Here is a 25,019-nt window from a genome sequence, read left to right as displayed (position 1 = left end):
AGCATTTAAGATTTCATGAGAACCCATTATACCTCTACAACATTCTCAACTTACCCTTTTTTTTTTTATCTAGATCATCGTGGAAAACATATTCTATTCCTAAGCGGAGGTCAAAACATAAAACATTCTACTAATTTTCGTTATGTCATCGGGAAGAAAGAAGTGAAGTGAAATGAAAATAATTGAATTTCTCCTCACACCCTTGGCTTGATTTCCGGAAAGAAAAATAAAGAAACATTTTTTCCCATTACATCAAAATAACATTTTTATAATAAAAAAAAATGTTTTCCATTCTCTGGTTTCTTATAATTTTCTCTTTATTTTCTCTCCAACCAAACATAGCTGTGAAAGAAACTATAAAGCTTATAATTTCACCCCAAATAAAATGAGCATTTAATTTATTTAGTCAGATACAAGTCTCTTGTTATTATTCTCATATAATATATCACTTATCTTTCTTTCTCTCTCTCTCTCTAGGTCCATGGGCCTGGCAGTGGGAACAGAACTATTGGGAGCCCATTACCCAGATCCAAAAGGCCTTTGGTTGTAGCAGTCAAGGTTGTCACCGTAGCCCACCCCAAGTATGTCACAGTACCTCTTATAGAACCCGATTCGGTCTTGGACTGACGAGTTTGGGCCCTTTCCGCACTCAATGCCCCCATTGATAATGTTAGTGAGAACACCGTACCCGGGGACCCGACCCGCCGACCGGTCCGCCCCGGATGGCGTCCATCGCCCGGTGATGACGTCGTGGCAGGAGGGCTTCGGCGACTGCGGAGTCATCCAAAACCAGATTGCCGTCTTGAAGGATACAACCGGGTCGGTTGCTACCAGATCCGGATTGTTTAGGAGGTCCACTCCTATGGCCCGCCCCGCTGGCCCATAGTTGTAATTGCTGCAGCATCAAATCCAACATTACTAATTGAAAGAAAATGTTCATAGTGGGAACCATCATAATTCATAATTGTGAACCAAAAATCACTTTAAGTCAACATTTTAAAGTTGAAATGTTCAATTCTTAAGATAATTATTAGTTTCTCTTTTCAAATGCCCTTTGGATATTTTTTTTTTCCTTTTTTTGGAGCTAATCAAAAGATTGGTTAGGCCGGATTAGGTATCAGAACATGTTGCTCGGCCAAAATAAGCTTATCTAACATAACCAGGAAATTGTTAAAAGAAATTGTTTATGATTATATAAATTGACAGAAAAGAATTCATGTAATCGATACCACCTAATGATACTTAAGTCTTGATTTGTTATTGTGTTGTTTAGTATAATTGGAGGAAATTTTATGAATGATCACCAAATATTAGTAGTACTTACTAATTGATCAATGAACTTCAATTTTATATTGTTTTTTAATATTATTTGATGTGCAACAATCATTTCTTCTAATTGATGAAATGCTATTAAAGTTCTTCTAACGTACTTGTTAACTATTCTAGTAAGTTAGGTAGATTCATAAAAAATAAGTGAACAAGTCAAACTTACTCGTGAGCTACTCGAACTCGATTCGTTCTCTAAATTGACTGGATTATACTTGAGTTTGAGTTATTCAACTATTTTAATGAGTTGAGTTCAAGTTAGTAATAGTATTTGAGTTGAGTTTTGAGCCTAATCAAGTTTTTTTATTTTTTAAATTTTTTATTTTTTTATCATTTTTATATTATACATGTCATATACTATATATCTTATAATTCAATATTATATCTATATAATCTTTATATATGTATTCAATACTAATTTATAATCAAGTCAAACTTAAACAAGCCGAGCACGAATTTTATGAATTTGTAGCAGACTCAAGTTCGAATTTAATAATTATAAAATCGATCGAATTCGAGTTGAGTTTGGAGCTTAACATTTTTTGAGTCGAATTGGGTTGAATATTTTACTGTGCTGACTTGTTTGGACTCAAATACACCCATAATCAAAAGCACCATAAAATCTGATTTCACTTAAACAAAACCCTAATTCCAACTCCCTCATTATGAGGAAAAATAATAATATAGTAGTAAATGAGTGTGGGAGGGATAAAGAGCACACTATAACGAATAATTAGAAAGTATTGTTATAAATTGAAGGTCAATGACAAATTTGAAGCAATTATTAAAGTTTAACGAAAACTCATGAAAAATTAATCCCGTAATTAACATAGTACGTGCACTAATATTGGAAGTCGATCTATGATTTCCCACAATCATTTTTCAACATAGAAAGCCAAAAATTAAAGGAACAAAATAATAAAACCAACAATGTAATCACAAATATAAAAGTACTTACTAGGAAATTTGGATAGGGCCTCTGCCATAATATTTCTTGCCAGAGGCACAAGGCCACTGTGCACTTGGGGAACAGTATGCGCCAGGATTCCCCTGTTCTTGAATATAGCAGTACCCCCATGAGTATGGCCCGTCCGGTGCACTTGCCCATCCCCCTGGGTATTACCCAAACCAATTAGTTCATCAAAATAAACAAAACAAATTAATTAATCGCAAATGAGAAAAAAAATATTAAAATTAACTTTGATTTTTATGACTATGGTCACTACCTATGAGCCAGCATTGAATTTAAAATTGTTTTGGATTTCGATAACCTCTTACAATGCTTCAATTTGATATTTGAATTCTGTGCTCACGAATGAACTAATAATTTATAATTGCTCACCAGTAGTCTCGTGGGAAGTTTGAGCCAAAAAGGCTGCAATCTCCCTTTTACGGGTGGCGGTGTCGCCGGTTGCTGCAAAACCTCCAAAAGATTTCGCCGCAGCTACGAAAGCATCGGAGCTGTAGAAGCCCTTGCTGGGGCAGCCACTCCGATGCTTAAAAATCTCATCAAACTTTGACTGAGTGATGAGACTGCCAATATCACCGCCACCACCACCAGGGGTGCACTGGCTTTGACAACCATTACCACAGTAGTCATTGGTGTTGCCACACCACCCAAACTGGCTGCAGCATAGGCCTCCTGGGCACACAGCTCCCCCAGCTTGCTTCCCACATTGCTCTGCCCAAGCTCCTAGTGACACATAAAAAACACCCAAAACTAGAAATACCCAGTTGCTTGCTTTGCTTGCTTCCATTCTCTTAATTGGCTTTGTTTCGGTCTCATGAAATGGGTGTACATATAGGAAGTTTGATGGTGAGTTTTGGGTGGCTGTATTTTTTTGACTAATCCCATTTTTTCAATGGGGAGACTTGGCAGTTTTCTCATTTTCTAATCTCATCTTGTAAACATTCAATCTAGGAAAGACAATAGTTAGGCTGATTTTCTCACTAAAAAAAGAGAAATAGAATATAATATTATTTATGAAAAATATCTTTTACCACGTTCTCTAAAAAACATTCGATTGCATGGATAGCTTGGGTCTCACTTCCTTTCGTTATTAGTTCATCCCCTCGATTTTTGTTCGGTTGGTTTAAATTTTTTTATTTTACTTTATTTTATTATTTTTATTTTTGATATGTCTGTTTAGATTTGTTTCTTATTTAGTTTTGTTTGCATTCGTAGTCCTATTTTGATTGGTTGTTGATATTGATTTTGAGAGGTCTTTAATCCTTTTTTTATCTGTAATTTCTCAATACTTGTCTGGTAATTATGATATTCCTCCATTAAAAGTGAGGGTATATAAATAAATTAATGGAAGTGCTGTCCTCCTTTAATAAAAAAAAAAAGAGGAAGCAATGGTTGAGAAAGCGGCTTTTGGCCTCAGGTTCATGAATTCATGCTTATGCTAATGTTATTGCCAAAGCATTTTGATTTTATCCGATTTGCCAAATTTATACTGTAGAAGTTGGAAAACTGCCTTGATGACTATTGATGCTGGTATTGCAACTCGCTTGCCTACTACCATACTATGTCCTAGAGAAGGATTCGGAATGACAATAAATAATAATATTATAAGTTTGATGGAGTTGTTACTAACTTGTTACTTTCGTAGGTGCAGTTATGTCACATAATTACTACTTTTTGATAGGTTTTTAGGCTAATCCTAAGACCAAAAAATCAATTGTCTCGGTCTACATTTACCGGAGTTGGAATCGGGAGTTACGTTATGCGAAGAAAAGGTACTAGCACCCCTTATATACTTGTTCTACAAAAGATACCTAATTAATTATGAATTATCCATGAACTGAATCTAATGATCTTTAATAAAACCTTTTAAAAAATAAATAAATATTTAAAATTTAAAAAGAAAATTTGAAATATGGTGCGATTAGGAATGTCTAATAAGACATTTGAAGGAGGGGATCTTAATAGGTATTAAATCAATGAATTAAAATTTAATTTTATATATTCTTAATATTTTTTTAAAAATAATTACATTAAAATAATTTTTTATTTTAAATAATATATAGTAAAAAAATAAAATTCTTTTTTTTTTATTTTTTTTATTTATCCAAATACAATTTTTAACTCAAACAAATTCATAAGGTGATGTGTCTTTCATTAATTTAAAAGTTATTATTATTATTATTATTATTATTAGGATAAAAGACATTGAGAATTTATAAGAAGATAAGAATCTCCCCTAATATTTTAAATTTCTCATAGACCTTCACTAACATTTCAAAAATTTTATGGACCTCCATTAACATTTAATTTTAAGGATACTTATATCTCTAAAAAATTTGTTTTTTTGCCAAATATAAAAAGATGTTTGTGTCTTTTTTTATAAAAATTAGGGAGAATTTATTTATCTTTTAACAAATCTCAAGAAAGGTCAATGTTATTATTATTATTATTATTATTATTATTATTCAATAAGTATTAGTCTATTTGCAAAGATAGACGATAAATCCGCAGTTTAATTATTACTAATATATTTCACCTAATTTTATGTTTCATTTTATAAGTATGTTAGGCTTATATCACCTAATCACATAACGGTGGCAATTCATTCTCTCCAAATATTAAATCCTTATACTTTTAATATTCAAGGCATATACTCAAATGTTCTAACCATTTGAATATTTCAAAGTCAACATTTGATTCAATACATAATTAATGATTCTAAAAAATATTAGCCGACAAATCCTTGATGCCCACGTTTGATTTATTCTAAGAATCTTACATGGTGGACATCTAGTGTAGTAATCCCAAAAAATAATATTAAATAATTAATTAATTAATTAAATTATTATTATTAATAAAATAATATAATATATTAATATAATATAATATAATAATATAATATTATAATATTATAATAATATATAACCTTACGTGAAGGATTGAATTCAATCCTTTGAATCTGGAGTAATCCGCAGGCTCCCTCCCCTTCCCACGAAAATCTCTCAAACTCTCTCTCTCTTCTCAAACTCTCTCTTTCTTCTCAAACTCTCTCTAACTTTCTCTTCCATTTTTTTACCAAATTGAAAAATGAACACCATTTTCAAGTTCGAGCTCCGCTCCTAAACGTTTTAACTGAAGTGATTTCGTTATTGTAGACACCACTCTAGGACTAAGGTAAGGAGAATAAATTATGTTAGGTTTATTTTAAAATATTTCTAATTAAATTTGAGTAAGTGAATTTAATTAGATTTATGTTAATTAAAATATATTTGATTTAAATTAAGTGAAATTAAATATATCTATGTTCAGATTTTATTTTAAAAATATGCACGAATTAAATTAAACTGTAAGGATTTGATTATATCATATTTTTGGAAATATTTTATAATTAAATTAAATTCTAAGGATTTGATTATATCATATTTTTTGGAATATTTTGAAATTAAATCAAACTGCAGTGATTTGATTATATCAAGTTTTTTTTTGCTCTACCAATAAACAATTAATTACAACGAAAATAATACATATGCAAATTAAATATACAATAAAAATATGCAATCAATAATAACATAAATATAAGGTCATAATCATAATAATCACATAGATATGCAAAAAAATATATATATAATAAATATGCGACATAATGATAATAATAATATGCAAAATAAATACACAATGATAATATGACAACAATATTAAAGTATACAATAATAATAACAAGACAAATATATCATGAGTATTAAACATTAAAACAAACAATGTAACAGACAACAATAGTATTAATATTTTATATATATAACAAACACAGCAAAAATCGCACTTTAAATATTAAAATGAATTTCTACAATGAAGTTTTTACAACAATATTTAATATCTAGAGATAAATAAACAAACAAATAAGCATGAACCAATATCATAAACCGACTATTTAATATATACAATCACGAGCTTAATCCTGCATATGAAAGAAAAACATAACTAATAAAAATCAGTTAATCATTTAATTAATACACTTGCATAATCAAGAATTGAATTTTAAATGTTAAAACGGAACTATAAAAAACACTATACAGTAACTTACAAAAGAAATAACTTACATGTGATTACAGGCAAGTGGGCGTGTGTGTGTGTGTGTGTGCGCATGTTGCTGTGGGTAAGAGGATAGTCTGTGAGGATGATGGAGGATCTCACCGGGAGACGCCGACGGCGACGGGAGCGAGCGACGGCGATGGCGACGGGGCTGCTGGGTGGTTGCTCCTGTGGCCGCTGCTGAGTCTTTTGTGTGCGGCGGTGCTCGCGACAGCGCCTGAAAGGCTGGTGTTGACGGTGATGGTGAGGTCGGTGAACGGAGGGTGGCTGCTCACGGCAGTTCTGGTCGTGGGGCTACTTCGGATGAAGGCTGGAGCGGGGGAAGAACTGCTAGTATTGAAGGGTTCGGGGAGTCGCAGAGGGGTCTGTTGGTGTGGCTTGGGGGTCGGCGACGGGATGCACGGGCTGTGGTGTTTAGGACGTGAGGGATGGACTGAAAAATGGAGAGGTCGTGGTGGTCTCTTTGAGCAGGGGCTGCAGCTGTGAGCAGAGGGGCAGAGGCCGTGAGGTGATGGCTGGAGAATCTTGTGGGCAGAGTTGCAGTAGAAGGAAGAGAATAAGATGGCAGCGAGGGAAGGAGATCTTCCGGTCTTGGCTGGAAGAAGAAGAAGAAGAAGCAGAAACAAAGTTTTCTTTTTTTTTTTTATTTTCTTTCCTGGCCTCCGCCCCCTCAGTGCAGCGCCTCTCTTGGCCTTTTATAACAAAAACTCCCCAAAACCCTAGCTTATTAATAATAATAATAATAATAATAGAAATAAATAATAATAATAATAATAGTAATAATAAAGATAAAAATACTAATAACAATAATAATAATAATAATTAAAAATAATGAAAATAATAAATAATAATAATAATAATAATAAACAATATAAATAGAAGTAAAAATAAAAATAAAAGTAATAATAATAATACTAATGAAAATTAATAATAATAATAATAATAATAAATAAAATAATAGTAATAATAGTAATACTAAAGATAAAAATACTAATAATAATGATAATAAAAATTAAAAATAATAATGAAAATAATAAATAATAATAATAATAAAATAGACTTAAAAAAGATAAAGATAAAAGTAATATTAATAATACTAATGAAAAATAATGATAATAATAAAGAAAATAATAATAATAAAAATAATAATAATAAAAATAATAATAATAATAATAATAAGATTAGTGAAAATTAATAATAATAATAATAAGAAGAATAAATAAAATAATAATAATAATAATAATAATAATAATAATAATAATAATAATAAAATAACAATAATAATAATAATAGTAATACATATATTGGGCCTGGGTAAAAATGGGGTGTCTACATATGGTATATGTAGAACACATAATACTCATGTTGCAACACACTGGTATTAGTTTATTTCCCTTACTGAGAGGTGTCTCACCCTAAATCTTATTAACTTTTCAGGAGCCCCGGATAGGAGAGCGAGAAAAGCCCCGCTGATATAGTACGGTCTATCTACCCTTTTTGAAGGGTAAGTTTTGTAGGGACAGTTAGATTTTGTGGGAAATGTCCCTAGGTTTTATTTTTGGGATGTATATATGAAAATACAGTGATTGTAGTAACTCTGGTATATTGTGGTATATGGTATTGAGATGTACATGTTTGTATATTTTCTGCTGTTAGGGCTTCTACTTTATGCTTTGATATATCCCTGGTGCCCACGGGCCCAGGTGGATTGTGACCTGCTGAGTTGGAATGTATGATGTGATGATAATTTATTTATTAAAAATATATATATGTGAAAAAGGAGCAGGTCGTTACGGTTGGTATCAGAGCCTAGGTTGCTAGGTTCAGTAGACTTTAGAGTGCAACAGGAACAATACCAGAGTTTAGGAAATGATTTGAGGTTTTGTTCTACAGTCTAGAGGCAGGACTTCCGTGGTAATTTTTGTGTTTTTCCTGGGGTGACGATTTCAGGAAAACCATAGTAAGCTATTGTCAGGTTGTGTTCCTAGAATGTAGGACTGGGGATTAACAATGAGTTAGAAATGTTGAGATGAGTGGTGAGGATAGGTGGGTAAATTATGAGGATAGGATTATTGAATTGCAACTGCAATTTTCCAAGATGGATATAGAAGGAAATAGTGCCCATGCGAGTGGCAGTGATGGAGCAGAACCAATAGGTGCAGCTAGGACCGACTTTGATGTGGTATTACGTAGCGTGGCTCAGCAGGTTATGGCTGAGATTGCTAGGAGCTTGAGGGAGCAGAGTGGTCCATCTACAGGCCATGGGTGCACTATAGAGAAATTTACAAAGATGAATCCTCTGGCGTTCTCAAGTGGAGTTGATCCTGTAGCCGCTGAGAACTGGATGCAGGAGATTGAGAAAATCTTGGCTGTGCTGCAATGTACTGAGGAACAGAGGGTCCTCTTTGCCACCTATAAATTGACAGGAGAGGCTGAGAGGTGGTGGACTGTGGTGAGACTATTAGAGCAGTAGAGGGTGACTCCAATAACTATGACATGGTACCGGTTTAAAGATCTGTTCTTTGACAAATATTTTCCAGCTACTGTAAGGGAGACTAAGGTAGAAGAGTTCCTGAGTCTGAAGTAGGGACAGCTATCCGTCCAGTAGTATGCAGCACGTTTTATCGAGCTCTCTCGATTCGCCCCATACATTGTTCCTGATGAGGTGAAGAAGGCGAGGTAGTTTGAGAGAGGCTTGAGGCGGAGTATATTTAGGCAGGTGGTGGTGCTGCGGATCCAGGACTTCGCTGAGTTGGTCGACAGGGCGGCCTTGGCAGAGATTGGTGAGCGTCTTGATGCGGATGAGCCGGGACAGAGGAAGAGATCTGCATCTACAAGCTACCAGTAGGGTCACAGGCTGGGTCAGTGGAGGAGAGGTAATCATGGTAGAGGGCAGAGACAGGAGACGGGAGGACGCTAGGTGCAGACAGGGCAGGGTCCTCCAGTTTGTCAGACTTGTGGTAGGAGGCACTGGGGAGAGTGTCGAGCTAGTGGTGTAGTGTGCTTCCGCTGCAGTAGATCGGGACATATAGTACAAGATTGTTCTACCCCACCAGATGCAGCTCCGGTGTGCTATCGCTGCAGTAGATCGGGGCACATGGTACGAGACTGCCCTACTCCACCAGATGCAGCTCCAGCTCCTAGACCATACCAGGGAGGTTATCAGGCACCACGGGGGGGGGGGGCAGCAGAGGAATACGGCTCCAGCCAGGGTGTTTACTCTGACGCCGGGTGAGGCTGAGGCATTAGGTGACGTGGTGACAAGTATGGTCATTATGCTTTTTTTTTAAAGTTATTGCATTATTTGATTCAGGAGCTACACACTCGTTTGTGTCCTTGGGGTGTATTAAATTATGTGAGGCTGAAACACAATCATTAGATGTTGAACTGTTGGTATCTACACCGACTAGATCGGTAGTGAGGTGTGGTAGGGTACTCCGCGACTGCCCAGTAGAGATTTAGGGGAAAACATTGTCTGTTGATTTGATAGTGTTAGACATGCATGAGTTTGACGTTATATTTGGCATGGATTGGCTAGCAGCTAATTTTGCCAGCATAGATTGTCGTGCACGATAGGTGATATTTAGACCCTCGGGGGAAGCAGAATTCAAGTTTGTAGGGTCGCATGTACAATCCCCGCCTTAGCTAGTTTCAGCTATTCAGGCCGGGAGACTACTGCTGAGTGGTTGTCAGGGGTTTGTGGCGGTTGTGAAAAAATGTCAGAGATTGAGTCGAAACTTGCTAGCATGCTTGTAGTGAAAGAGTTTGTGGATGTTTTTCCAGATGAGTTACCAAGCTTGCCACCACCCGTGAGGTGGATTTCTCTATTGATCTACCTCCCGGTACAGCGCCAATTTCTAAAGTACCTTATCGAATGACGCCAGTGGAGTTAGTAGAATAGAAGAATCAGTTGCAAGATCTGCTAGATAAGGGCTTCATACGGCCCAGTGTATCTCCGTGGGGAGCTCCAGTTTTATTTGTGAAAAAGAAAGACGGGACTATGAGGATGTGTATAGACTATAGGGAGATAAATAAAGTGACAATCAAGAATAGGTATCCTCTACCCCGTATCGATGATTTGTTTGACCAGCTCCAGGGTACACGGGTGTATTCGAAGATTGACCTCAGATCTGGCTACCATCAGGTAAAGGTGAAAGCAGAAGACGTCTCAAAGACGGCCTTTAGGACTAGGTATGGGCATTACGAGTTTCTAGTGATGCCGTTTGGTTTGACGAATGCTCTTGCGGTATTTATAGATTTGATGAATAGAGTTTTCCACCAATACCTAGACCAGTTTGTTGTTGTTTTTATTGATGATGTACTGGTCTATTCTAGGAACTATGAGGAGCATGAGACGCACTTGAGGCAGGTTTTGCAAACACTTCGGGAAAAGAAGTTGTACGCCAAGTTCAATAAATGTGAATTTTGGTTGGAGAAGGTCGTGTTCTTGGGGCATGTTGTATCTGGAGACGGTTTTTCTGTGGATCCTAGCAAGATTGAGGCTGTAGTGAATTGGGCTAAACCGAAAAATGTCCACGAGATCAAGAGTTTCTTGGGGCTAGCAGGCTATTACCGTCGTTTTATTGAGGGATTCTCGACTTTGTCAGGGCCCTTGACACGACTGACGAGGAAGAATGTTAGATTTCAGTGGGACGATAGTTGTGAGCAGAGTTTTCAGGAGCTGAAGCAGAGACTAGTCACAGCACCAGTATTGATCATCCCATGTGGGGGTGAAGGGTATACCATTTACAGTGTTGCGTCCTTGAAGGGACTTGGCTGTGTATTAATGCAGCATGGCAGGGTAGTGGCGTATGCATCTAGGCAATTGAAAGAATATGAGAAGAACTACCCTACCCATGATCTTGAGTTGGCTGCAGTGGTACACGCACTGAAGATTTGGAGGCATTACCTGTACGGTGAGCAGTGTGAGATCTTTTCCGACCATAAAAGTTTGAAGTATTTCTTTACGCAGAAAGAACTGAATATGAGGCAGAGAAGGTGGTTGGAGCTGATTAAGGATTTTGATTGTACCATCAGTTATCACCCAGGGAAAGCAAACGTGGTAGCTGATGCGTTGAGCAGGAAATCCAAGGAGCCTGTGTTGGCAGCTATGGGGATCCAGCATCCGATCATAATGGATCTGGAGAGACTCGGCATAGAGTTGGTGGAGAGTGATCTGCCAGTATGTATTGCCACCCTAGTGGTATAGCCTACCCTGCAAGAGAGAATTAAAGCTGCCCAGAAGGAAGATACAGAGCTAGTGAAGGTGATAGACAGAGTACAGAATGGGCAGGGGGAGGAGTTCAGTATCGCAGATGACGGAGCTTTGCGGTTCCGTTCCAGATTATGTGTTTCTGCCGATACTAAGATCAGGAAGACTATTCTAAAGGAGGCTCACAGATCTTTGTATACAGTTCATCCCGGTAGTACGAAGATGTACAGAGATCTGCGAGAGTCATACTGGTGGAGTGGTATGAAGAGAGAGATTACCGAGTATGTAGCGCAGTATTTGACGTGCCAGCAGGTAAAGGCTGAGCACCAGAGACCGGCAGGGCAGTTGCAGCAGTTATTCATCCCGGAGTGGAAGTGGGATCACATATCGATGGACTTCGTGTCAGGACTGCCGACGACGTTACATGGTCATAATGCCATCTGGTTGTTGATCGATTGACGAAGACTCCCCACTTTATTCCCATCAAGATCAGCTACTCCCTCAGCCGTTTAGCGGAGATTTACATTCAGGAGATAGTACGTTCTCATGGGGTGCCTGTATCTATTGTGTCGGATCGAGACCCAAGATTCACATCACGATTTTGGAGGAGTCTGCAGGAGGCTCTGGGGTCTCAGTTATCGTTTAGTATGACATTCCATCCTCAGTCAGACGGGCAAACTGAAAGGACGATACAGATATTAGAGGACATGCTCAGAGTATGTGTACTAGACTTTGGGGATAGTTGGACCCAGTTCATGCCATTAGTAGAATTTGCGTATAATAATAGTTATCAGTCTAGCATTGGCATGACACCATTTGAGGCTCTGTACGGTAAGAGATGCCGTTCTCCTTTGTTTTGAGATGAAGTGGGTGAGCGGCGAGTAATGGGGCCAGAGTTGGTTCAGCAGGCGTGTGATAAAGTTCGTCTTGTCAGGGACAGGATCAGTGTAGCTCAGAGTCAACAGAAGAGTTATGCCGACCATCGCCGCAGGAATTTAGAGTTTGACATTGGTGATCACGTATTTTTGAAGATAGCTCCGATGAAAGGGGTTATGCGATTTGGGAGGAAGGGTAAACTTAGTCCTAAGTTTATCGGTCCATTTGAGATTCTAGATAAAGTGGGACCGGTAGCCTTCAGGCTAGCTTTGCCACCTGTATTGTCCAGGATTCACAACGTATTTCATGTTGCTATGTTGAGGAAATACGTCCCAGACCCTTCTCATGTCATCAATTATGATGAGTTGGAGCTTAGTGATTCACTAGGATATGAGGAGGTACCAGTACAGATTCTGGATAGGAAAGTGCAAGAGCTACGTAATAGGACGATTCCTCAAGTAAAAGTCTTGTGGAGGAATCATGCAGTAGAAGAGGCTTCTTGAGAGTCCGAGGAGCAGATGAAGCAGAGGTATCCGCATTTATTTCAAGAAGTTTGAGTGAACAAATGTAAATAGTTAAGTAGTTTTCTGTTGCAGGTACATGTAATGGTTGAATAGTGTAGTACTTTAGTTTTGGGAGAATGGTTTTCTTTTGTATATGTAATCTTCCAAGACTCGAAATGTAACCATAGTATTCCTCCACCATAAGTAAGGGTAGGTAATAAAATGAGTAGACCCTTTTTCCTGATTAAAGGATGGCGAGTTACGGAAATAGTAAATTTCGAGGACGAAATTCTTTTAAGGGGGGAGGAATATAGTAACCGGGAAAAAAAATAAATTTTTTTTTTAAAATAATAAAATAAAATAATAAAATAAAATAAATTAATTAAATTAACAAGTAAAATGAATAGTATGATAAGGAACAAATATATATATATATATATATATATATATATATATAATGTGAAAGCTTCTTCAAGAAGCTTTACTTTAATTAATGTTTACTATCATATATATAAAAAATAACACAAGCTTCTTCAAGAAGCTTTGAAAGTCAAAATCTAAATTGAATTGGATTTTTAGTGTGCGTGAGTGGACTCTCTCTCTCTCTCTCTCTCTCTTTCTCCTACGACTCTCTCTCTCTTCCATTCCGGGCTAGTTTTACGCTGGATCGACAAACCGAAGCCACCACGACGCTCCTGGCGAAATTCTCTACAAGTCTGCCGGAGCGGATCGTTAGGGAAACGAAGTTAGATTTCATCCCAAATCCAAGGTAAGACTTTATATTCAATATTTGGATTTTTGACAGTTGAAGAAAGTGATATACGCATAAAAATACTGAACTTTAATACTGAAAATTTTCAGGTCCAGGGTGTTGATTAGGAACGTTGGGAATCATCCCTAAGTTGAGGTAAGACTTTTTAAGTTGAATTTGACTTAGTGGTAGTTATAGAAAATATTGTACATACGAAAATACTAAACTTTAATTCTGCGAGTTTTCATTTTTAGGGTATTGAGTTGAGAACCTTGTGGGTACGGGAAAGATTTTCTTTGGGGCTTTTCAGGAATCAGGTAAGGGGATAAACTAAGCTAGTTTTGTTTTGAGAAAATGCATGTATATATATGTAACATATGGTTTCAGGAAAAAAATAAATATATTTATATATATGATTTATATTTGAAAAATACTATTTAAATGATGATATGTTGAATACGTAGAAAATTTGTTTAGTGTGGCATGAGTATAAAAATGTTGTGAAATACTGTTTTCTGGGAATAGGGACGATATGGATTTCTATGATGGAAAACCGGCGTACAGGCCGAGATATTTAAATATATATATATATATATGTGATTTGCCGGCGTACGGGCCGTGTTATGTGGATGAGATTTGCTAGCGTACGGGCTGTGCTACGTGATTTGCCGGCGTACGGGCCGAGCTATGTAATTTGCCAGCATACGGGCTGTGTTATGTGATTTGCTGGCGTACGGGCCGAGTTATGATAAAATGTGAAATACCGGTGTACGAGCCGATGATTTTCATGATATATGTATATGTGAAAAATGATATGAATGATTTGATAATTAATAATATGAGTTATCCATGTATCACGATTTTAGTATATGTATATGATATCAGAACCTGATTGGCTTGGTCTAGGCTAGCACTTGCACGGTACTGTTGCTATGTGTCCATGGTCCTCGTGAGCATGATATTTGTGTTAACGCCGCTGTACGGAGTGGTGTGAGATTGGATGGTCGATGTGGTTATTTTCAAGAAGTGTGCTGTTATCGCCCCTGGTGTACGGACCAGTCTGGGTAGACCCATCGGACCTACAGACTACTGTTTGACTTGGCAGTGGTCGGCCAACCATTGTCAGGTCCCGCCTTCGGGCCACATAACCTAGTCATGTGGGGGTAATACATGACAACCGCCAGCTAACCTACATGGATTGTTTTATGTTATTATTAGTGTATGAGATGAGATATGTTTATGAAAATGCAGTATATTCTGCTATGTGTTGATATATATGTATGTTTTCCCATATTTGATAAACAGTATTGAATATGTTATGTATGGTATATGTAGAACACATAATACTCATGTTGCCACACACTGGTATTAGTTTATTTCCCTTACTGAGAGGTGTCTCACCCCTAAATCTTATTAACTTTTCAGGAGCCCCAGATAGGAGAGCGGGAAAAGCCCCGCTGATATAGTACGGTCTATCTACCCTTTTTGAAGGATAAGTTTTGTAGGGACAGTTAGATTTTGTGGGAAATGTCCCTAGGTTTTATTTTTGGGATGTATATATATGAAAATACAGTGATTGTAGTAACTCTGGTATATTGTGGTATATGGTATTGAGATATACATGTTTGTATATTTTCTACTGCAAAGGCTTCTGCTTTGTGCTTTGATATATCCCTGGTGCCCACGGGCCCAGGTGGATTGTGACCTGCTGAGTTGGAATGTATGATGTGATGATAATTTATTTATTAATATATATATATATATATATATATATGTGAAAAAGGAGCAGGTCGTTACACTATCATTATTCGCTAAATTAGTTATTTAGTTTTGGTGGCATCATGTGCCTTAAGCAATTGGAATCTCCGCAGCTTGGAAATACAAATGTTGTCCTACTTGTGATGTTGATAAAGTTTAATTAGCATCTTCATTTAAAAATGATAATAATAATTGTTGTCATTAAGAAGTCTAGTCATCGTGCCTCGACTATTATGTACTTCAATTAGGGGTGGATTAATTCTAAAACAAAGTCATAGGGTTGATTAAATTTAACTCTTTCGTAACATGGTTTTCTTGTGATCACTAATGGGAGTATGCAATGCAGTATCCAGCTTCTCAAATTCACTAGTGTTTGCTTCTTCCTCATGGCATGCCATTTGTTTGGGGTACTTGTTAAATAGTGGTGTCTATGTATAATTCTTCTCTTGCATATATATATATATTTCAAATTGGAGGCAATATATAGATACAATTACATCCTATAAAGTAAGAAACGATCCTATTTTAAGCAAAACTAAATATTCCTATATTTAATACACAAGATTGGTCAACTAAATAGATTCCTAGGATTGATTTCAAAATCAATATAATAATTACCCCACACGTACAACTTATGCTCACACTCCCCCTCAAGTTGGAGCATAGATATCTATCATGCCCAACATGTCAATCATACCATGGAACACCTTGCCTAAAATTGCTTTCGTGAGCATATCAGCTAACTGGCTTCCGGACTAAACAAATGGAAATTGCATAATCTTTTGATCGAAGTTCTCCTTGATGAAATGACGATCAATTTCAACATGTTTGGTGCGATCATGTTGTACAGTATTTTGTACTCAATGGTTGCCTTATTATCACAATGAAGATTGATAGGTTTTGCATATTCAATCCCCAAATCTTTTAGAACACTCCGAATCCACAACAATTTGCATATACCATAAGCCATACCTGGAAATTCAACTTCTGCACTTGATCTTGCCACGACCTTATGCTTCTTGCTTCTCTAAGTGATAAGACTACCTTCCATGAAAGTAAAATAAAAAGACGTCGACCTTCTGGATTTTTGATCACTTGCCCAATCAGAATCCGCGTATCCTTCAATGTTATAGACTTCATTTTTTGAGAACAACAAACCTTTTCCCGAAACACTATTCAAGTATCTTAAGATTCAATATGTCGTATTAATATGCTCTTCACTTGGTGCATGCATGAACTGGCTTACGATGTGCACAACATAAGCTATATCCAACCTTGTGTGTGACAAATAGATTAATCCCCCAACCAACAGTTGATAACAACCCTTGTCTATGTGCGTTTTCTACTAGTTTGCAAGCAAGCATTCTAGCTTCTATTGAAAGATCTAGCACATATTTCCACTGCGAAAAGAAAATCCCCTATTTTGATTATGCTACCTCAATCCCCAAGAAATATTTTTGTTGCCTTAGATCCTTCATTTCAAATTTAGCAGCCAAATACTCCTATAAAGCTTTCATTTCACATGGGTGATCTCTTTTTAAGACCATATCATCGACATACACGATTAAAGCTATTACCTTCCCTTTTTATTTTATTTTTTTTAAATAAACAAACTATGGTCCGAATTACTTTGCTTATAAACAAATGTTTTCATTGTAGAAGAGAACCTCCCAAACCAAGCTCTATGTGACTGCTTTAGCTCATAGAATGACTTTTTCAATTTACAAACTTCACTTCTACATGAAGAGCTACGTTTAACTCTAGGTGGCAACTCCATGTTGACCTCTTCCTTTAAATCTCCATTGAGGAAAGCATTTTGTAACATCAAATTGTTGCAGAGGCCAATTCCGATGTGTTGCTATAGATATGAGAATGTGAATTGTATTGATCTTGGTTGTCAGTGCAAAAGTCTCTTGATAATCCATGCTATACCTTTGCGTATACCCCTTTGCAACTAACCTTGCTTTATATCTATCAATACTGCCATCGGCTTTGAGTTTCACCGTAAACACCTATCTACATCCAATCATCTTCTTTCCTTCAGGTAATGGAGCAAGTTCCTAGGTGGCATTCTTTTGCAAAGCTGCAAAGCCTCCATTTCTTCATTTATCTCCTTTGTCCATTTTGAATTTTTCAATGCATCCTACAAACTACTAGGAATAGATACATTGGATATTTAATTAATGGTGAGTGCATACGATTTAAACAATCTGTAGGAGGACATAGAGTTGCTAATTGGGTATTTTATCTTAGCTTTAGGATCAGGTTCATATTGTTTCTTTGGGACTCCCTTATTTGATATTTGTGGATATTTTAAAAGCTATATTTTATGTAGGAACATGTGTTTCATAGGAATCATCAGATATGGGATTCAAGATTACCCGAGGAAGAACATTTTGGGTTGATTCTTTAATTAATGGTGTAGATGTGGGCAATTCTAAGGACATCGGTGATTTTGATATGTCGGTAGCACCTGATTCATTTTCGGGAGGAACTAACAACTCATTCTCAATTTCAGGCATACTATCACAACTTCGTTGAACACTTTTCCCAAAACGTTCATTCACTTCTTCTAACTCTATAAGCTCAACTCCTTTGCCACCTTCTTGTAATACATCCTCTTCACTAGAGCTCTCCCCCTGAAGAGAATGCTTAGAGGCTCCCCCTAAATAATAAGGCTCTAATTCATGAAAAGAAGCATCCAAGGTCACATGTAATTTTCAGGTTTGAGAGTCATAGATGTTGATGCGAATGCACATCAAAAAACGTCGCAAACTCGAATCAATCAGGAACAAGTGATGCAAGCACTTAACAATGAACATTCGGAACAAGCAATTACTCACAATGAGAATAAGGAAAGCAAACAAAATCAAAGACACAAGAATTTACTTGGTTCGGCAATTTGCCTACGTCCAAGGGAGCAAGCAACTATTTTTCACTTTCACAATGTCAAGCTTACATCAAGGGTTACAAAATATAGTATATAAACGAACCTTTATGCTTACAGAAGTCTTAAAACCTATCTAAATCACTCCTGTAGCAATCCTTGAAGGAAAATCCTCCAAAACCCCTAATCTACTGATCTCCCGATTCAAATTCCATGACTTGTGCCGAACAAAACCGTCGACAATTTAATATTGAGAGTTATTTTTGCTGTAGACTGAAACCATCAACAGTTTGATACTGAGAGCAAACCGTCTCTGAAACCATCAACCAATCCATCAACGGTTTCATCCTGCAACTAGCCTCCTTGTTCTTTGCATCACTAAGCTTTCCCTGGTGTATGCGTTTCTCTCAAATATGAGCCACATCTCCAACAATCTTCACCTTGACGAATATTCACCACTTAGGAGAAAACTGAAAGCATACCTGCTGCTTCACTCGGGACAGTAGATTGGGACCGTCTCCCGTCTAGCACCTGGAGACGTAAACTAGGTCCAAGCGATGCTTGAACTTGTCTGTGGTAACATGAACTCCACCTAACTGAACACCCAGCTACTTGAACAATCCCAAAAAACAACAAACATAACTTAGAAATCCTATCCTTATAATTTATCCGCCTAACCTCACCTCTTGTCTTAACCTTCTCAGCTTATTTCTAACCCTAGTCCTACATTCTAGGAACATAACCCAACAATAGTTTACTATGATTTTCCTAAAATCGTCACCCCAAGAAAAATACAGAAACCACCACGAAAGTCCTACTTCTAGACTGTAAAACAAAACCTTAAATTATTTTCCTATACTCTGGTATCGTTTCTGCTGCATTCTAAAGTTTACAGAATCTAACAACCTAGGCTCTAATACCAAACTGTAACGACCTACTTAATTCCCACATTTTTTTCCATAATATAATAAAACTAACATGACAAGCTCAACAGGTCATAATCAACCTGGACCCGTAGGTACAGGGATACATCAGAAGTATAGTACGGAAGCCTAAGCAGCAGGAAACATAAATCATAAAATATCATATACCCATCATCACTCATCACAATAACAGAGTTACTACATCAATTATATCTATATATTCATAATACACAACCCAAAAGAAACCTAGGGTCACTTTTCACAAAATACATCTAACCCTACCAAAACACTTACCCTTTAGAAAGGGCAAACCAGCTGTAACTACCTTAGCGGAGCCTTATTTGCTCTCCTATCAGGGGCTCCTGAAATGATCATGTAATTTGGGGTGAGACATCTCTTAGTAAGGGAAATAAACTAATACTAGTGTGTGACAACATGAGTTTATCTATGTTATACATAAAAACATATATATGCATAACAAGTAAATATGTAATGACCCGAAGAATAATGTTATTTAAATATTAAAGAGAGAGAGAAATGGAAGGTGGCAGCAGAAGCGTTCGTCAACAACGTGGTAACTTGGGCAACTCTGAATTTCGTCGACGAGGGGGAGAGTTCGTCTACGAATTTCCTCTTAACCTCGTTGACGAGGTGATGTGGCTCGTCGACGAGAAGATACCGAGAGGATTTTTAGGCCTTTAAATTTTGTCGACGAAGGGGAGAGTTTGTCGACGAATTTCCTCTTAACCTCGTCGAGGAGGTGACGTGACTCGCCGGTGAAGCCCATAGTATAAATTGCTCAAACTTCATTTTTAGATTAAAATTTGACGCGCAGACTTCTCTCTCTCTCTCTCTCTCTCTCTCTCTCTCTCTCTCTCCTCTACGTCCCTCTTACCTTCTCTCTACGATCTCAGGTCGGATTTACATCGGTTCGACGATTTGAACCCACCACGATTGTGACAACCCGAATAAAAATGGAATTTATATAATAAAAAGGAAGGGATTCGTCGACAAGGGCATAAGAGAATTCGTCGACGAATACAGGGGATTCGTTTACGAGGGTATAAGAGAATTCATCGACGAATACAAGGGATTCGTTGACAAGGAAATACCGAGAGAGGTTTTGAACCAATTGAATTTCGTCAACGAGGACTGAATTTCGTCGACGAAATTATTAAAGGATTCGTTGACGAATGACATGGCTCTTCGACGAATTCCCTATTCTATAAATATCAAAATCCAAATTTTTATCTTCATTGTTAAGCTAACCCTCTCCTCTCTCTCTCTCCCCTTCGGTTCTCTCTCTCTTTCATCGATTTTGGGCTAAATTTATGTTGGATCAACAATCCGAAACCACCACGACGCTCCTGGGGAAGTTCTCTCCAAATCTGCCAGAGCGGATCGTTGGTGAAAGCAAGTTAGAAATCATCCCTGAGTTGAAGTAAGGCTTTTTAAGTTAAATTTGGTCTTGCGATAGTTATAGGAAATGATATACACGTGTAAATACTGAAGTTTAATATTGAGAGTTTTCATTTTCAGAATATTGGCCAGGAAATCCTTCAGGTGTTAGACTAGAATATTTTGGGGGCTTTCTCAGTAGCTAGGTAAGGGGATAAACTAAGCTAGTATTTTATGAAAAATGTATGTATATTATTATAGAATGTGATTTTAGGGAAATGAATATATTTATATATGATTTATATTTGGGAAAACACGGTTAAAATGATGGTATGTTAAATATGTGGAAAATCTGTTTAGTGTGGCATGAGTATAAAATGTTATGAAATACTGTTTTCTGGAATGGGATTATGATACAGATTTTTATAATGGGAAATCCGGCGTACAAGCCGAGATTTTTATATATATTTACCGGTGTACGGGCTGTGCTATGATGTGATTTGCCAGCGTACGGGCCGTACTATGATGTGATTTTCTAGCGTACTGGCTGTGCTATGATATGTTTGCCGGCAGACGGGCCGTGCTATGATGTGATTTTCCAGCGTACGGGTTGTGCTATGATTTGCCAGCGTATGGGCCGAGCTATGATAAAATATGTAATGCCGACGTATGGACCGATGATTTTCATGATATACGTATATATGCAAAATGATATGATTGATGTTAAAATTAATGATATGAAATATCCATGTATCACAGTTTCAATATATGTTATATGGTATTAGAACCTAGTTGGCTTGGTCTAGACTAGTACTTGCACGGTACCGTTGCTATGTGTCCATGGTCTTCGTGATCATGATATTTGTGTTAACGCCGCTGTATGGAGTGGTGTGAGATTGGATGGTCGATGTGGTTTTTAAGAAGTGTGTGATCGCCCTTGGTGTACAGACCAGGTCAGGTAGATCCATCAGACTTACAGACTGTACTTTTGACTTGACAATGGTCGGCCAACCATTGTCAGGTCCCGCCTTCGGACCACACAACCCAGTCATGTGGGAGTAATACATGACAACAGTTAGCTAACCTACCAGAAATGTTTTTATGTTATTATTATTATATGAGATGAAATATGTTTATAAATATGCAGTATGTTCTGTCATGTTTTGATGATATATATATATATATATATATATATATATATATATATATGTTTTCCTAGATTTGACAAAACGGTTACCGAATATGTTATGTATGGTATATGTAGAACACTGAATACTCATTTTTCCACACACTGGTATTAGTTTATTTCCCTTACTGAGAGGTGTCTCACCCCAAAATTTTATAAAAACTTTTCGGAGCCCCAGATAGGAGAGCGGGAAAAGCCCCGCTGATCTAGAGCTGTTGCCTGCCCTTTTGAAGGGTAAGTTTTAGTAGAGACAGTTGGATTTTTGTAGGAAATGTCCTTAAATTTTATTTTTGAGACGTATATATATACTGAAATATAGTGGATATAATGACTCTAGTATTTGTAGTAATGTGATGGATGTTCTGTATTTACAACATTGTGACTATATGTTTCATGCTGCTTAGGTTTCCGTGTCATGTTCTGACCTATTCCTGGTACCCACGGGTCCAGGTGGATTATGATCTGCTGAGCTCGGATTTGTGATATTGATTTTATTTTTTAAAAAAATTTGGAAATTAAGCAGGTCATCACGATGACGCTCTTAGAGAAGTTCTCTGCATATCTTCCCGAGCGGATCATGGGTGAGTTTGAGTTGAAATTCATCCCTGGTTTAAGGTAAGACATTTTATTCAGAATTTGGGTTTTCCATAATTATAGGAAAGATTATTCACAGAAAAATACTGAAATTTAATTCTGGGAGTTGTTGGTTTCAAGGTGTTGCTTGGGGAACCCTACGAGTACAGGACCGATATTTTAGGGTGTTTCTTTTCAGTGTCAGGTAAGGGAATAAACTAAAGTAGTTATTTTTTGCGTAATTACTATTATTTATCAGCAAATTAATTTTCAGAAAAGTTTGTATATTTGAATATTATTGAGTAAATGCATATTTGGGAAAATACTATTGTTATACAGGAATTAGAATTTTAGAATGAAATGTTCGATTTTATTTAGCATTGTGTGGCATGAATATTATTTTTATATGATATGTATTATATTATGGCAATTTTACAAATAAGCATGTTTTTAGGAATTATGAAATAATGTAGTATATGATGATTTTGAAATACATGATAAATGACTTATTTACTCAGAATAATATGTGTGAAATTTTTTGTGTAAGGCCGTGATTGATAATCGACGCAAGGCCCTGTATGTTATATGTTTCCGGCGCAAGGCCGTGTTTATGAAATATTCGGCACAAGACCGTATTTATGAAAGTATAGAAAAGCTATCAATCCATTTATGTCAAATGCTATATTATCATGTACTATATGTTATCAAAACTTAGATGTTAGTTTAGTTCAGTTTCAGGAGCACGGTACCGTAGCTATATCGATCAGAAATCTATGTTCAGATTTGTGCTAACCGCCCCATAAGAGAGTGGGAGATGGATAGTCAATGTGGCTTTTAGTGTAGAGTTGTAGACGTCCACCTGGTAGTCTAGACCAGGGTGTGGCGGGCCTATCATACTTACATACATTTTTGACTCGGTAGTGGTCAGCCAGCCATTATCGGGTCCTGCCTTCGGGCTGCACAACCCGTCATGGGGGGTAATACATGACATCAACTAGTTATTCATCTTGGGTATGTTTTCAGTATTATCAGCTATGCCAGACGTTTTATGAACTAAATGATTTACTAGAAAATACGAAAGTATATGATTATTCAGTATATTACGATGAATGTTTCAGGTATATGAAATGTACTGCATATGTATAATTACAACAAATATTCATGTTGCTACACAACTGTATTTAGTTTATTTTCTCTTACTGAGAAGTATCTCACCCCTAAACTAAAATAATTTTCAAGAAACCCAGAAGGACTGGCGGGTCGTGGCCACCCTTGAGTCTGTTGTGCTACCCCTTTAGGAGTGTAAGTTTGAACTAGGATCAAGAAATTTTGATGTGGGATCCTAGAGATATTTTTATTTTTTTGGGAGATTGTATATAAACATAGTGTTTTAGATTATAACTAACTCTGGTATTATGTATTTTGTGGTAATGAGGTTGACAATTTACATTTACTGCTGCCTAGGTTCCGCTGTGTATGACAGGTGTCCCCGCTACCCACGCGTTCGGGTTGACTATTTTTCTTACCATGTTTTATTATATGATTAGATAAACAGGTCGTTACAAAATTTGCCTGTATCATTTCTAAGAAAACATGTATAATCATAACATGGCAGAATATACTGGATTTTCATAGTATAGTTCGTCTCATATAATAATAATATGAAAAAAATCCTGGTAGGTTAGCTGGAAGTTGTCATGTATTACCCCCTCATGACTTGGTTGTGTTGTAACGACCCAAAAAATACTGATAATTAAATATGATAGAGAAAGGAAAAATGGAAACAGGAACAGAAGGAGGCAGTAGACTTTGTCGACGACATCGCATTTTGGAGATAATAATAATTGGGGATAATAATAATAATTTCAATGAATTGCCAAAACTCGTCGATGAATATAGGGCTTCGTCAATGAGTACATAAGGAAACTCGTCGACGAATACAGGGCCTCGTCGATGAGAAAATACCGAGAGGGGTTATGGGGCAGCCTGAAATTCGTCGACGAATTTATTGAAATATTCGTCGACAAGATGACGTGTCTCATCGATGAAAGTCGCAGTATATAAGGGGAAAACTCAAATTTTTATCACTTATCCGCGCCCCTCTCTCTCTATGACTCTCTCTCACTTCTCTCTTCGTTTCCGGGCCTGTTTCTCGTCGGATCGAAGATCTGAGGCTACCACGATGCTCCTAGCGAGATTCTTTGCAAGTCTACCGGAGCTGATCGCTGGAAAAGTTGGGTTGGATTTCATCCCAATTTTAGGGTAAGACATTTTATTCAATATTTATCTTTCCCTCAGTTATAAGAAATGTTGTAGGTAAGAAAATACTGATGTTTTGTTCGAGGGGATTGTGTTTTCAGGATGTTGAACTAGGAACCCTGCGGGTATAAACCCAGAATTTTATATGGGCTTTTCAAAGCTAAGGTAAGGGAAATATGCTATGCTAGGAATTTTCATAATACTATCAGAGACTTCATAGATACATATTTATACCAATTTATTATACAGTATTTATAGAATATGAGTTTAAATACATGTGTGGCCTAAGTAGATTTTTATGTAATGAA

At 36.8% G+C, this 25,019-nt stretch overlaps 1 protein-coding gene across 1 annotated transcript; it reads right to left on the bottom strand.

Moving 5' to 3' along the window:
* Positions 1 to 347: 347 nt before the first annotated feature.
* LOC131156576 (basic endochitinase) lies at positions 348 to 3,178 on the bottom strand. Its single transcript, XM_058110379.1, has 3 exons — positions 2,669 to 3,178; positions 2,285 to 2,438; positions 348 to 895 (listed from the first exon to the last, which is right to left on the bottom strand). Exons 1-3 carry the CDS (start codon positions 3,081 to 3,083, stop codon positions 520 to 522), a joined length of 945 nt encoding a protein of 314 aa, XP_057966362.1. The 5' UTR covers positions 3,084 to 3,178; the 3' UTR covers positions 348 to 519.
* Between the last annotated feature and the right edge of the window lie 21,841 nt (positions 3,179 to 25,019).

Source organism: Malania oleifera, chromosome 5 (genome assembly GCF_029873635.1).
Source record: "Malania oleifera isolate guangnan ecotype guangnan chromosome 5, ASM2987363v1, whole genome shotgun sequence".
Lineage (NCBI taxonomy): Eukaryota > Viridiplantae > Streptophyta > Magnoliopsida > Santalales > Ximeniaceae > Malania > Malania oleifera.
This window is presented reverse-complemented; position numbering and strand designations above follow the sequence as displayed.